At 41.3% G+C, this 14811-nt stretch overlaps 1 protein-coding gene across 5 annotated transcripts in view; it reads right to left on the reverse strand.

Moving 5' to 3' along the window:
- The window catches only part of ARHGAP22 (Rho GTPase activating protein 22), a 123223-nt gene that overhangs the window by 35421 nt on the left and 72991 nt on the right, over positions 1-14811 (reverse strand). For 4 of the 5 annotated variants that reach the window (XR_014884902.1, XM_019617624.3, XM_085230175.1 and 1 more), the window contains one exon: positions 7762-7938. Coding sequence is in view for 4 of the 5 variants with exons in the window: in XM_019617624.3 (XP_019473169.1) it covers positions 7762-7938 (177 nt within the window). In the remaining variant the exon portion in view is untranslated. The remainder of the gene's footprint in view (positions 1-7761; positions 7939-14811) is intronic. The other variant, XM_010714469.4, reaches the window with a different exon arrangement.

Below are 14811 nucleotides of genomic sequence, written 5' to 3' on the forward strand. Positions count from 1 at the left end.
TCACTGCCACCAGAAAAGGATTAGAACTCCAGCTGTGGGTCCAAATGCAAGGATCACGGAGGCTGCAACCTCGCACCGGTTTCTGGTGAAGAATGAAATGAATCGCCCAGACTTCTGATCATTCTGGAACATGGCAGGGCCAGTGATCTAGATTCACCTCTGAAATTTGTAATAACAGACCCTTTTATCCATTCAGAAAAATTAGCAAGTTATACCCTCAAGACTTTCCGTATTTCAAACCTGAGAGACTGATTTCCTAAGAACAATTGGTCACTGAGATTTAGACAGGATCAACACTGACTGCATGGGCAGGTTATTCAAATAAAACGTCCTCATGAATACTTTTGTTAGCCTGTAACCTACAATTGTAAAACCTACTGGGAGGTAAACGGCATCATATTGTTGCTTCTTCCAACTCAACCAATGATGAAAACTATCAGTTAATTTCCATGTTTACCTTTAGCTTCCACTATCCAACTAAAATTCTCAGCTAATATAAAACATAATGTACACCTTCACCACTCAAGTATAAGGTCATGGTCTAAGCTCTAGTCACATCTGAACTCGATCATCTATACTTGGGGAGGGGATAGCATTTAGCTCCAATTCATAAAATAGATAAAACATTACAGTAAATCTGCCAACTTTTCAGGAACAGTTCTGGCAGAGGTCAAGGACTTAATGTTCACTTCCTTGAGCTGCAACTCAGAAGTTAACAAGGGGAAATTGTAAGGCTGATTACCTGATGATGGAGAAGAAAAGAGGAGCAACTGGCAAGGAAATGGGAAAAGAAACAGAGGATGCATTCTTTGTTCTCAGCTCTTAAATGGTTAAAATTGAAACTTTTAAGGAGCAGAGCACCCTTCCCCTTCAGTAATCAAAGATTCCCATAACACTCATCAAAGAAATAACACAGAGAAATTAAAATACTTGCCTGCAAGCTGAGAAACACCACAGGAACATGTTTGTCCCATTAATCATACACTGGAGGACACACAGTGAGAATCATCGGTGTTTTAAACCTGTCAGCTTTCAGACATGAAGCACAAATCTTACACAGGAGCAACCTCACTGAGCAACTGGCAGTGCAGCAGGAGGTACTGGTCAGACCAGATGCTACAGACAGTAGCCACCACAACACAACAGCACAACCACTTTGAGCTCTCCATGGCACTTGTTAGCCGAGGAGGACAACAGTCTGCTACTGAAGAGAAAGAAGGCACAAGAACCACTATATTTCATCAAAAGTAAAATTGATACTTTTTGATTCTTAGCAATACGAGATATATAGGAAGTTAATGACTACATTCAGACATTTTTGTTTGATAGCTCAGGCTGACTTACCTTCTATGGACTTGTATAATTCTATTTGGAACCCATTTATAACTTTTGTTTCCATATCTTGTGACAATGAGCTTCGTAATTAATTCTGCACTGTATGAAAAACCTTTTTGCTTGTTTTAAACCTTCTGACTGTGCCCTCTTCAAATCCTCCATATTCTTGTCAGAGGTAATCTTCCTTATAAGAGGAATCTTCTCCAATATTCTTTTCAAAGGTTTTGGTTTTTCAGTTGTGATTTTTTTTGTTTGTTTGTTTGAGAGAGAGAGAGAGAGAGAAAGAGAAAGAGAAGGCCTTAAATTTGGACATATTTTACATCTTATCAGTTATGCAGCCATTGGAGTACAAGATCCTTCCAGAGCAGAACTTGTATTAAAAGTTCCACCGTGATTTGCAGGGAAGGATTGCTTCTTTCAGCCTGCTGGCAACAAAATTCCTAATGCAGAACAAGATCTTGCTGGCATTCACTGCCACAAGGGTGCATTGCTGGCTCATGTTCAACTTGTCATCCATCACCATCCCAGGTGCTTCTCTGAAAAGTTGCTTTCTAGCCAGTCAACCCAGAATGTCCTGGTGCCTGTAGTTATTCCTCCCTAGGTGCAGGACTCTGTTGAACTTCATGATGTTTCTTTTCACTTCTTTCTCCATCCTCTTGAGGTATCTCTGAATGATGGTAAAACCATCTGATTCTTCCTCCCAGAAACAGTAAGTAAGGTTGCTGAAGGTGCACTCTGTCCCATCATCTAGGTCATTAATGAAGATGTTAAACAGTACTGCTCCCAGCATCAGACCGTGGGGTGCACCACTAACAACTTACTTGCCTGCAGGCTGGACTTGGGGCTGCTGATCACATTCCTTCATACACTGCGGTTCAGCCAGTTTCCAGTACACTTCACTGTCCATGTATCTACTGTATTATCCTTAAATGAGGATGTTACAGAAGACAATTGTTAAAATCCTTGCTGAAGTCAAGATAAACAATATTCACTTATCTACCCAGCCAGACATTTCATCACAGAATGTAACTAGGTTGGTCAAGCATGACTCCCCCTTCAAAAATCCATCCTGACTATTCTCACTCGCTTTTTTGATCTTAATATGTTTGGAAACAGTTTCTAGGTTTATTTGTTCCGTTACCTTCCCAGCAACAGAAGTAAGGGTGACTAGCCTGTAGTTCCCAGGTCCCCCTTGCCTCTGCTGAAGATGGGAGTGGAACCTCCAACAACTGCATATCCTTTGTAAGATTACGGCTGTCAGCCAGCTCCCAGAGCACTTGTGGATGCACCTCATTAGGTCCCACTGACTTGTGTACATCCATTTTCTTTAAGAGTTCCCTAACCTGATTACTTGCTACTGAGGAGAGAACTTCCTTGTTCAGGACTGTCCTACTGGCCTCAGGGACTGGGGACTGCTGAAGGCAAATCTTAGCAGTAAAACATGAAGTGAAGAAGGCACTGAGTACCTTAGCACCTTTTTCATTCTTTATCACCAGGTCTCCCATCTCTTTGAGTAGTGGGCCTACATTTTCCCTGGTCTTCATTCTATTGCTGATATAATGAAGAAGCCTTTCTTGTTGATAGTCACATCCCTCATCAGATTCAAATCCATGTAGACTTTATTTTCCTTAAGTCCATTCTTGCATGCTTAGGCAGCTTTTCTATGTTTTCTTTAGTTCACCTGTCCCTTTTCCCACTCCTCCTATACTTCCTTTTCAGGATTGAGCATTGTCAGGAGCTCCTTTTTAATCAACATAGGCCTCCTTCCACCTTTGCTTGATTTCCTGTACATGAGTGTGGACTGTTCTTGAGCTTGGAGGAGAAAATTCTTGAAAATCAAATAGCTCTCCTAGACCCCTGTTCTCTCCAGAATTCTATCCCGTAGGACTCTTTCAAGCATATCTCTGAACAGTTGAAACAACTGCTCCTCTGAGTCCCAGGGTTTGACTACTATCTACCTTGTTGAGTGACGCCTCCAGAGTGGCTCTTTTACAGATACTCGGTGTTACCTCAGGCAAGTTATTTGATTGCTCAGTACTTCAAATTCGTCCTTGACAAAAAATGAGGACAACAGCCTTATTCTACCTCAAGGTTGTGTCATGGTGATGGAATACACTGGGCATAAAGAAGCAATAAAAGCTCCAGATACATCTGATGATCAGAAGAAAAAGAAAAAAAGAAAAAAAAAAAAAGTAACTTAATCAGATCTCAGAGAAAGATCTTAGAACCTTAAAACTTTCTATGTTGCAAGCAGCTCAGACAGATGGCAAGATCTGCTCCCAACTTCAGCTCTGCATCTGAACATCTATATCCACAAGTGTAACTTCCTCTAATACATCTGCCTGAGGTAAAGCTAGCCAGCATCACCTCACAGATTATTCATGCATCTCCTAGTCCTAGGCAGATAACTGAACTCATAACCCCTATCATTTTTCTCTTTCTCTCCCCTCGGTTAGGCCCACCTCCTACTATGAGACAACACTGAAGAGCAAACACTGATAAGCTGAACCTGGCGCCAGCTGTCTCCATGCAGAGATAACAGCACATAGACACAACAAACACCCAGTGCCACTCCCCACACACCTGTGGGAACCTAATCAAGAGAAGCCCACCCTGCAACCAAGTGAGGGGGCTCTTTGAGACCCAGGCAGGAATCCCCTAGTCTGCCATTCTAGGGGAGCCCTCTAACCAGACACGGAGCAGAAATTTGTTCTCAGTCTTCATACTGGACAGATAGAAGAGCAGAAGGCACCTCTTTGCTCTTTATTTCTGTGATATCTTAGCATCCTAAATCCACAAATACAATTCTGTGGTCATGATGGTGTTATTGGATAATCCCCACCTAACAGGTAGAAAAATTAAACCCCAAACTCACAAGACTTAGCATAATACCAAAGTTCCTAAAGAATCTGGTATCATTGTGGACGTGCATCTAATAACAACATCAGATCCTTCAAAACAGTAACTTTTCTTTCATGCAGATTTTATCTCAAAGACATTTACTTATGTAAAAATAGGATACTTCATTAGGTCTATGTAGGACTACCCCTACATAACTAATAATGACACTGAGATGGGTATTAATTTAAACCTTGGAAAATCCTCCTCTCGTTCTCAGCTCTCCTCAAATATAAAACATGGTCTGCGTAAGGTCCTGACTGCCAGCACAATCTTCCTCTGCACTGTTCTGCTGGCAAAAGAAAGAATCCAAAGAATCCAATGTAAAGCATTGTCCATATAGAGAAATTGGAATTAATGATAGCAGAGCAGCTTTCCCAGTGGACATTTCTGCATAGTCCATTGGTTAAAAAGTTACCATTCCTCAGAAATGTTTCTTCTCACATGAAAAAAAGGTCATGGAGTTCCTTCAGAATTATGCTTTCACAGGTAAAGCTCTCCTTGTTTGCCTAAGGGAAGCACATTCCCTCCAGCTGTTTTACTCCCCTTCCATCACAAGGAACTGATGAAAGCTTAGGATAACAAGGAGGAGGAATTAGGATAAAGTAATCGAGAAAGAAAGGGGCTGGGACATGCATTTCTGGCAGAGGAGCAAGGAACTGCTCATGGCAAGAACCAGCAAGTAAACAGAGGGAAACATACAAACACAGCACATGATTAACACAAAATAATTCTGTCCCCACGCAGTGCTGGTCATGTGCTGGGCTGTAAGATTGCTACACGCACCTCATGGCTTTCAGCTCAGGACACTGAAAAATTCCGCTTTTGTACCACCAGGCCCAAATTCAGCTTGAGACACATTGTGTTTTAAAACTTACACAAGACAAAAATGAAGAAGACATGAAAAGTAAGAGATATATGGCAAGGAACCTCCTTAAAGCAGCCATATTTCTTCTTCAGACTGGAGGTACGACCCCAGTGCCGATTTATAGAGTGAGGAAAGATCCCCTCCCCACCTCGCTACTCCCAGTATTTTCCATACGTCCCATTTCAGAGGATGCTGGCAGGCTCACTCTCACCCAAGCCTGTGGGCAGGCTATACTTCTAGCACTATATCACAACTACAAGGCTTCCATATTAAAAAGCATCCAGAGAACAACATGACTGTAAGGCTCAGAGGGACTTTTCTAAATAAACTTTCAGTGGTGTAAACACAGAGCAAAATTTGTTCCTCTTGGAGGTAAGAAGGATCAGAGGAAACAATTTTAAACACTCTGTCAGAATGTGCTCCAAAATTCACTTGTATCGAGCCTCTGTAAAAACATTATTCCTGAAGATGTAAACTCAAAACATACAGCTTACTCTCAAATCTCAACTCTGAATGAGATGGACTAGACTCAAGAATTCAGAAGCCTAAAACTTAGGGAAATGGTTCCAAATTATTTTCTCCATAAACAGGAGAACTCTTCTTTAAAAGAGTTGGGAACTCTAGGATTTTATTTTAAGACCGCATTTCAAATGCATTCCGTATGGCTTTTAGGCCTGAACATGTCTTCTATTAATGATTTCAGATCCTCCGCAGCTTTGGAGTACTTGCCGGGTTTTTTTGTTTGTTTGTTTTGGTTTGGTTTTTAAATCTTTGCCGTTCACCTTTAAACATAGTTCATGTGTCCAGCTCAACACATAAGAAGATACCTTCAATTTTTTGATTTATATGTTTCTTCAATACATCAGCAAAGATTAAAGTGGGGCTAAGCCTCTCATTTTATCTTGGCATAATTCATTTCTACACCATATTAGCCTTCTCCAGAGCTGGATATTTACATATTAATAATGAAGCCTGCATTATAATTCCTAACTCCCATTCCTTTAGCGCCATATATTAAAAAGTGTCGATAGATAAGACTTGGCTCTCAAACTAGCAGCAGTAGCAAAGCAGATTTCAAATTATTCAATTAAAACAGAGACAGCTATGTTTACAGTCCTCCCACAATTGAGGTAGGCTGGGATTTCACTCACAGAGAAGTCAACCTGCTCTGATTCTGACGAAGGAGGGATAGTCTTGATCATTTAGAAACAATGATTTGGATGTTTTAACTATCTCCCAGTTATTAGCATTCCTATAAACATTTTGTGAGGAGAGACTGAGGATGCAGTTCCATGGTTTGTTTAAGCCAAATGAAGTGTGGGCTGTAGCCAGAATGAACAAGCATGCCTTTCTCCACCTCACCGCCCTCACTGTGATAGAACTGCTGCTATTCATGCTTGCACAGCTGGGTGAAGAAGCCAATCCATCTCAAAACTAATTCACTCCCACTTTTTTTTTTCTCCCAGGTCATTTCCCTCTGCACAGCATAACCACTAGTATCAGTAAAACCAAATGTGGTGGCAACATAGTTGCAAGGTGGGAGAAGCCCACTGCAGACAGTACACAATCAATTCAGAAGAGTGCTGAAACCATAGGATAAGAATCTGCTCACGTAGCATTGACTGCAGAGTATAACAGACATAACAAAGCTAGATTTAGGCTGCTGAATTTGAGTAGCAAGGCAGAGAGCTAAGGCCAGTCTGATCAGCCATGTTCTCGAGTAGCTTTGATCCAGAGATAAAAACTCTATACACAATTTCAGTTCTTTCCAACTATGCTTCACTTCTATACGGCAGCTTAAGCCAGCTGGATCTTCTTAGCAACCTTACTTCAGCCAAATTCAATGGCACTGATAACTTTTTTATCCTAGTCTCAGGAATTACTAATTGAATTTCAGCAAAGCTAATTGTATTACTTAACTCTTATCTAGCAGTTTTCATCCTTAAATATCTTCATCCTTTATCTTTAACCTCTTAAAAGAGGCTGATATCACTATCTATACGTGCTATCACTATCTGCATGGATGGCCATCAGTAGCCACTTCAAAGTGTTGCTACCACTAACAGTGAACCCAGCAGAAAACATCTGTGAACGTTTGTTCTGTACCACACTGTTAAAACGTCCATCTGATCTTACAACTTGAGAATTTGAAGACTGTGGTACGGTATCAAAATTTTTATTCATTTTAAATATAGAGACTGTCAACTATGGTACACTTTACAGTGCTCTCCCAACTTGACCCTGTTCTTTTTCCCCCACAATCAAGCCAGTGGAAGCTCAGTCTTCACAACCAGGCCCAGACCAAATAAAGAGTTTTGCAGCCTCTGGCTGCGAGGAGGTTAAAGATGGGCATCTGCCCTTGAGGTAGAAACCAGAGAAAACCGGACATACTCTTTTATGTCCACAAGAATAAGAGATATCCACAGAGTAGTTATCAGCTTTAAGAAACCGGGCACTGACAATAGAGATGTTTTTGTATTACCACCATTTCTGACTGTGAGTACTACAGTGTGGATGTGACCTCCCCTTCCATTCCCTGGCAAAAAAGCCTAACCCAATCTCCGTGCTGTAAAACACTTTAGAAAATCAAGAGATTATCTAGGCATCTCAGTGATTTTACAGTGTTACACATATCCTAGTATCACAAGAATATGTTTTACCTTGAGGCAAATGTTTTAATTTATGTGCATGTGAGCTATTTGCAATACCTCCACCAAAAGGAGCCCATATAACCCGTCGGATGGCTTTCACCCAATCTTCCATTTCATTCTGAGAATTAGCCATGAGCAGGAAAGCTTCATGATTGACAGGCATCTTTTCCCGGTCTCCCGCACCACCTGAAAGACAAAACATAAACTTATTTTAGCTTCTAGCTCACAAGAGAACAATTAATGTTTAAAACTACTAAAATTCTGGGTCAAAATTATCAAATAATTATATTAATTGAACAGTTTAACACACAGTTCCTACTCATATGCTGAAGCACTCACAAAGCAGGTTGATAAGAATTCAAAGCTGAAGTAAAAAATGTGCATCTCCATAACTTGGAGATATTGTGCCTGCTGCCCCAGCAGTAAACAAAGGGAGACCATAGACTGTAGCACCCTGCAGAAGGAGCTCGAAATTAATTTCATATATCTATGCTGAGGTGCTGAGATATCCAGAAGGAGGGGTCAAGGGAATCCTAGGACAATTCAGTGTTTGAGATACTGAAGTTGCAAGACCATCTGCTTTCCTCAAGTCCCTGAAAATGTATGGTCTTGATATAGAAAGAGACACATTCTGGTCTTGGATCCAATCCAGCCGCAATGTTTTAGAAGAGGAAGTAGGACTTGGGAACACAAATCTAATTCTCCAGCTTGAAAATAATAGCTCCTTAGGAGCTATTAACATTGGCATGCGATATCACAGAAAGTACTGACCAGAATACTAGGTGCACTCAAGCTGTTTATTGCAACAGTCATTTGAGGATGCTCTAAGATTTAAAACATTTTTTTTTTTTTTTTTTTTTTTTTTTTTTTTTTTTTTTTGCTGAGTACTTACTTCAGCCACTTTAAACCTTCCTCTCATCTCTCATTTTACATTCCAGAGCTGGATACAACCAAATAAGGCCACACAAACACCTAACAGCTTCATTAGAGCAGCCTATGTGTAAAGAAGATGCTGATCTTGTCCAATGCAGCAGCTACATCACCAGTGGCCTGGAGCTTAACCATCACTATGGAAACTGCCTTTGGCTTTGCCACAGAGACATCACAGCTGCTGTACCATTGCCATCTCCAGCTTACGCAGCTTCCAGTACCTTGCAGCAAGCTGGAGCCCTCAGTCTGCACTGAGCAGCCAAAGCAGCCTGTCTATGGGATCCAGAGATAAGAGCAGTACACGGTGGTTTCTGCACAACTGACTTGTACGTGTGGCTCATAAATTCTCGCTAATCTGGGGGATGGAGCAAGCTGGAAGCTGCCTGCAAGCCATGGAATTGCTTTTTCTCACTATTAAGTGACTCCTGGCCTATCATCACCCATAGACTATGTGTTGATTTGCAAAGTGAAAAGAGTAGTGTGAAATGCGTTGGGAAGGATTCTGTGGCAATTCAATGAACAAAGGAAACTGAGGCAATCTCTCAGTAAAGAACAGAGTAGACAGGCCACCTGGAACTAGGCACGCAGCTTAGGAAACAAAGGCAGGATCTTTTTTCCTCACATATATCCAAATTAGGATTCCTTCCTTACAGCACCATCCCAGACAGTCTCCCATTTTGATTTTAATGAATAATTCATATTCACAGAATCACAGAATATCCTGAGTTGGAATGGATCCATAAGGACCACGGAGTCCAACCCTTGGCTCCACACAGGACCATTTCAATTCCAAACTCTACGTCTGAGAGCAGTGTCCAAATATTCCTCAAACTCCAGCACTCGGGGCTATGCCCATCGCCCTCTGGAGCAGAACCGTTCCCTCACCCCCAGCTGCCCCTCCCCTGACACAGCTCCATGCCGTTCCCTCGGGCCCTGTCGCTGCCACAGACAGCAGAGCTCAGCGCTGCCCTCTGCTCCCTGTAAGGAGCTGCAGTTGCCATGAGGGCTCCCCTCAGCTCCTTGCTCTGTGCTGAGCAAACCCAAGGACTTCAGCCACACTCTCCACACACCTTGCTCTCTAGATTCTATTTGTATACCTTCTTTGTCCACTCCCTAAGAGCCCTTTGTCTTTCTTAAACCATGCCACCCAAAACTGCACATTAAGATATACAAAGCAGAAGAGCTGCAAGAGGCACTGAACACCAAGCTGTGCTCTGGCTCCAGTATCCACCCCAGATTTAAAAGCAGTATGCAATGTGGACCTGTGTTTTTCCTTTGGCCCTCTTCCAGGCCCTGACACGTTACCATGTCTCTGCACTGCCAGGCCCAAACACTCCAAAAACTCATTTCTTCATTTATTCCAACTCTCTTTTCTCTACCTACAGAGCCAAAAGTCATGGGAAACTCTTCTGCAGGGTCTCTCTTCACACCTCTTCTCCAGAACTTCTTTTTACCCCAGTTTCCAATAGGCCTGGCTGAGAGACACAATCTCAGTGATCTCAGTGCTGCAGTGAAATGAGATGGGCAACTGAGCACCGGACCTCAAAGGACTCCACTCACCCCATAACAGACACCTCTTTGCTTTATTTCACTCCCTAAGTAACACTACACTAGCCACTTTCACCTCAATCAGACACGCAATATTCTGGCTGATGTCCAGCTATCCCCTTAGTTTCTTAGCTTTAAAGCCTTATTTTTATTACCAGCAACTGCAAACCTTATAGTCAAGGCATTCATAGCTGCCAGTTGATTTGGATATATCTTGGCCTTGAAAAATGGGCTGTTTAGCTCTACTGGAGTCTAACAGAGCATCCATGTATTTATAAATGCATGTGCTGAATGGGTCATACTGCCGGCAAACAACTGAGTCTGGTTAAGATAAAACAAATCCCATTCTTAAATTTAAAATGAAGTCTTGCCCAGCTAGACCACAAAGTACAAGAAGAGAGAAGAGACTTAGTTCAGAATGAATTACAGACTGCAAGTTTTGCAAGAACAGTTGAACTAGTGCATACAAAGGTTGCCATATGAAGCATAACAAGCAGAGAAAGATGAAGACTACATCTGACTGAACTTCTGCAGAAGTGGCATCTCAGCATTTTCCCCCTGAATCACTGTACCACAGGGACCCGACTCCATTCTTTAGCCCTTAAAATGTTACATCGAACCCAACAGATGCCTTATAAATTTTTTTGAACTTTTTCAGGCAAGCATTTAGAGAAAAATATTTGTATTTCTATTAAGAGCCTGTAAAAAGTAAGAACAGGATAGGAAACAAAATGATTCCTGTGCACGCTGCAGAACCTAGGCTCGAGACTGCCAAAAACTACACATACAGCTCCTCTGTGGTTAGCTTTCTCCCACTGAACTTTAAATTGGAGCAAGGTCATGATCCTATAAGCTGTCTGTGGGAGAGTCAGTAGTGACTAGTCACAAGAGTACAAGCAGATAAATACAACTCTGTGCAGGGACATTGGTGTACAAACCAGAACTTCAGAACTGCTTCTCAGAGGAAGCCTCATATGTTAGCATAAGATGAATAAGCAGTGACAGAGCAAGCACACCCACATATAAATAACTTTTCTTTTATGACTTTCTAATCTTGTTCCTTTCTGCACATTGCTGGCTCCTTTCACTACTATACCACTGACGCAATGAGCAGAATTAGAGCTCCCTAAAGTGCAAAGTTCAGGTACTTGTTTCTATGTTGTAGAAGTTGACTGCTTTTGAGTTTTAGTAATTTCAAGAAAGAGAAACAGCTAGATTCAAATATTTAGATCTTAAAAGCAAAACAAAAGAAAAAAAATTCCTTTCCACTACATCTTCTATAGAAATCTAGAACATTTTTGGAAATTCACAAATGCTTTTATTTCCGAGCTCAGACACAGAACAGTAGTTTCAGATTTGAACTGAAACTACACAACACAACTGAACAATTCAAATATCTATGGATTCAAGCACACTTGTCTTTTGGAAATAGAACAATTTAAAATTGATTTCCGTCTAGAAATGTTTGGATATGGAATTTTAATTTTGCCCATCCCAGTGACAAGAAGCTGTCAGATGCTGCACCTCTTTTTGTGCCCCACAGGGATCCACTGCCTGCACTGAGCAGCTGAGAGCCTTCAGCCCTGCAGCACAAAAGCACTGCTGCTGCACAAAAGAAATGGGGCCCTGCCTCCTCAGCACCACGATGTGAGGAACAGTCTGCTAACTATTTTAAACACAGACCAGGGCTTTCCATTCCTTTGAACAGAATTTCTCACTCATCTTTAATCAAGCCCTCACTCAAACAAGATTGCCCTCGGAGACCAGCTCTGCTTAGCTCAGGACTGCCAGGGGCAGCATCCCAGCCCTTCCCAGAGTTACTTTCAGCTCCACATCAGAGGAAAATAAAACTGCCAACACAGAGTGCAGGCACCTTGATGCCACCATGGTTTGGTATGCATTCATCGGAAAGCACAAAGCTTAAGATTAACGTTATGCCATATGTACCTGTCCTGCCTGTGCTCCTGCCAAGAGATCTCAGGACAGCCCTCCGTCTATACAGCTGTTTCCAATGAGGAAACCTTGGAAGCCTTGAGCTATTTGTGGAGCTAAGCCTTACATCCTCTTTTTCAGTGTAGAAACAGAAATTCAGCAGGAATAGGACTGGACTTCCATGTAGGAGGTAGTCCTGCCTCACTGTGTGTAAAAAGAGGAACATTTACATTCTCAAGCAAAGCTGCTTTCAGGTTCTGCTGAAGTTGGCAGCTTCTTGTTTTGTTCAGATCATTTCCCTCCCTCCTCCACCACATCTGGTTTGCCTTTCCCCCATTTCTTATATAGTTCTGCCTACTGATGCGTTTATGTATTGTCATCATATCAACTTCACTGAACATTTACATAACTATAAATGCTTGTGTGTGTGTGCGTATTTACATGTTTGCACTGCTTTGGTGTGGATAGCAGAGTGGCATTTCCAGTAGGGTGAAACTGAGTTGGCCCACGCACATGTTGCTGCAGCACATAGGGAGGTAAAAGGCAGTTTCAAGGCTGAGTTATGAAAGTGCTAGTGTCTGGGAAAGACAAGGCTCAAAGGACGTTTGCCCTCAATACTACAACAAGTAGTGACGGGCAGTCTTTGATTGCAGACAAGCAGCAACAAAGATCTTGACGAATGGACAAAAACTAACAGCCAACAGCTGAAGAGAACAATTGCAATGAGTCACTTTCTCTGACCTGCTCTTCATGATTGTCCTAAAGGTGACGATCAGATTCAGGGTTCTGAGGTCCCCTTATAATGTAAGAAGCTGAAAAAAGGGGTAGATAAATGTCGTCAAGGTGAAGGGCAGTTGTACTGGGGGAAGGGAGAATCTTTCTTTGCACAGTAAGAAAAACTAATAGCCTTGATCTTTGGATTATGAAAGGGGCTAGAAGAAATATTAGTAAGTCAGCAAGAGGTCATTAAGAGTGCTTGGATTAGACACCTGAAACTCCATTCCATTTTGTCAGCCATTGCCTTTGATTCTGGCTAACCCTCTGTCTTGAGCATGCCTCTTCCCCTGCATTGTCCCCAGATTTTCTAGGAGCATGAAATAATGTAACATATCTGAACTTTGAGTTAACTTGCCCTTTAAAGCACGCAGTTTAAATTTCAGTATGTTCAGTGTTAATTCTACATTTTTTCTGATGTTCCCCCCTCCCCCCCGGATGATCCTTCAAAAGGAGAAAAAACTTTCAAGAAATAGAAAACTGTCCTTGAAATGCTCCATTTAGGCTACATGAGGAAAAGCTGTAAGAGAAAAGTGAAAGAGCCAAGAAACAGAAGACAAAAATCAGGGAAAATTAAAAGGAGCTACAAGAGAATGATAGAAGAATTGAGCCGTACAGTGAACAATGACATCTGCTTGGAGTATTTTCTATATTTTTATCTACATACAGACCCTTATATACATATATATATATACACATATACACACACACACACACACACGTGTGATACCCAAATTTGACGTGGATTTTGAGAGTAAACTTGCCATTCACATTTTTGAAATCTTACACAGCATGCAAATAAAAGAAACATGCTTTGGATGAAAACTAATTTATTCTGTCTTGGTTTATTTTTTCCTAAAGAAACATGCATTATTTTTGGTGAATGGGTATTTTATTTCCATAGCTTGGGATCAGTTTGAGGGGCCTTTCTTTTGGTTGCAGCAATGAGGAAAAAAAGCTTAAATACCTTCTACTGTACAGAGTAGGTGCAGCTCATAAATAGACATGCTTTAATTTTTCTTGGAGGAAGAAAATTTAGAGGTATGCACTAAACTCTAATTGACTTTCCAGTCAAATATGAATCCTAATTTCCTTAAACACTTTTAAATCCCACAGGCTTAATGCTAGTTAAAGTAGATGATCAAATTTTTGGAAGTTGTAGCAAAGAATTTTCTTGAGTCCCTAAGTGATTTTCAGATCTCAGATCTTAGACCTTGTCCCAGAGAATAATGGCAGTCTAACAGCCTAAAGCCACTGCTGTTCATTACCTAACTTAGAGGCCTTGTCACCTGTCCTCCCCCATAGTTTCTGTGGCTTCAGATCAGTGTTGCAGTGAATTTCAGATACCATTAAACAGGTTTAAAGAAGCACCAGCAAAGAGATTAAGGCTCAGAATTATAGTTTCTTATGCAAAAATTCTGACAAGACTTAACATGAATAGAGGCACTACAGATTTTCTGTACTGATACATGAGCTATAGAAAATCCTTAAAAATTTGAGGCTAGCTTTTGGTTTCAGTTGTCAGAATCAAGTATATGATTTCTAAAAATATAAGCAATAAATGCAGATTTGGCTAAATCTTTCATCTTTTATATATAAAAATGGTATCAAGTGAACTCGACCTTTGCTTTGTTTTTAACTCCTGCGTGGAAATTCCTTTCTTGGTAGGCGTCATCTGCATTGCTCTGGACTTGCCAATTAAAGTAGAGGAACAGGTTAACGCTATCATTCACTTTGAATAACCTCTTTGTTTTCAAGAATCTGAAATTTTGTGAGGATATAACTGTTTAGCCTGGGATGTGCTGCTCACTGTGGCTAAAACGTACAGTCTGAACTTACTTAAGCTGAATGCACAACTATGGGACGGCCATCTCC

This window comes from Meleagris gallopavo, chromosome 8 (assembly GCF_905368555.1).
Source record: "Meleagris gallopavo chromosome 8, MGAL_WU_HG_1.1, whole genome shotgun sequence".
Classification (NCBI taxonomy): domain Eukaryota; kingdom Metazoa; phylum Chordata; class Aves; order Galliformes; family Phasianidae; genus Meleagris; species Meleagris gallopavo.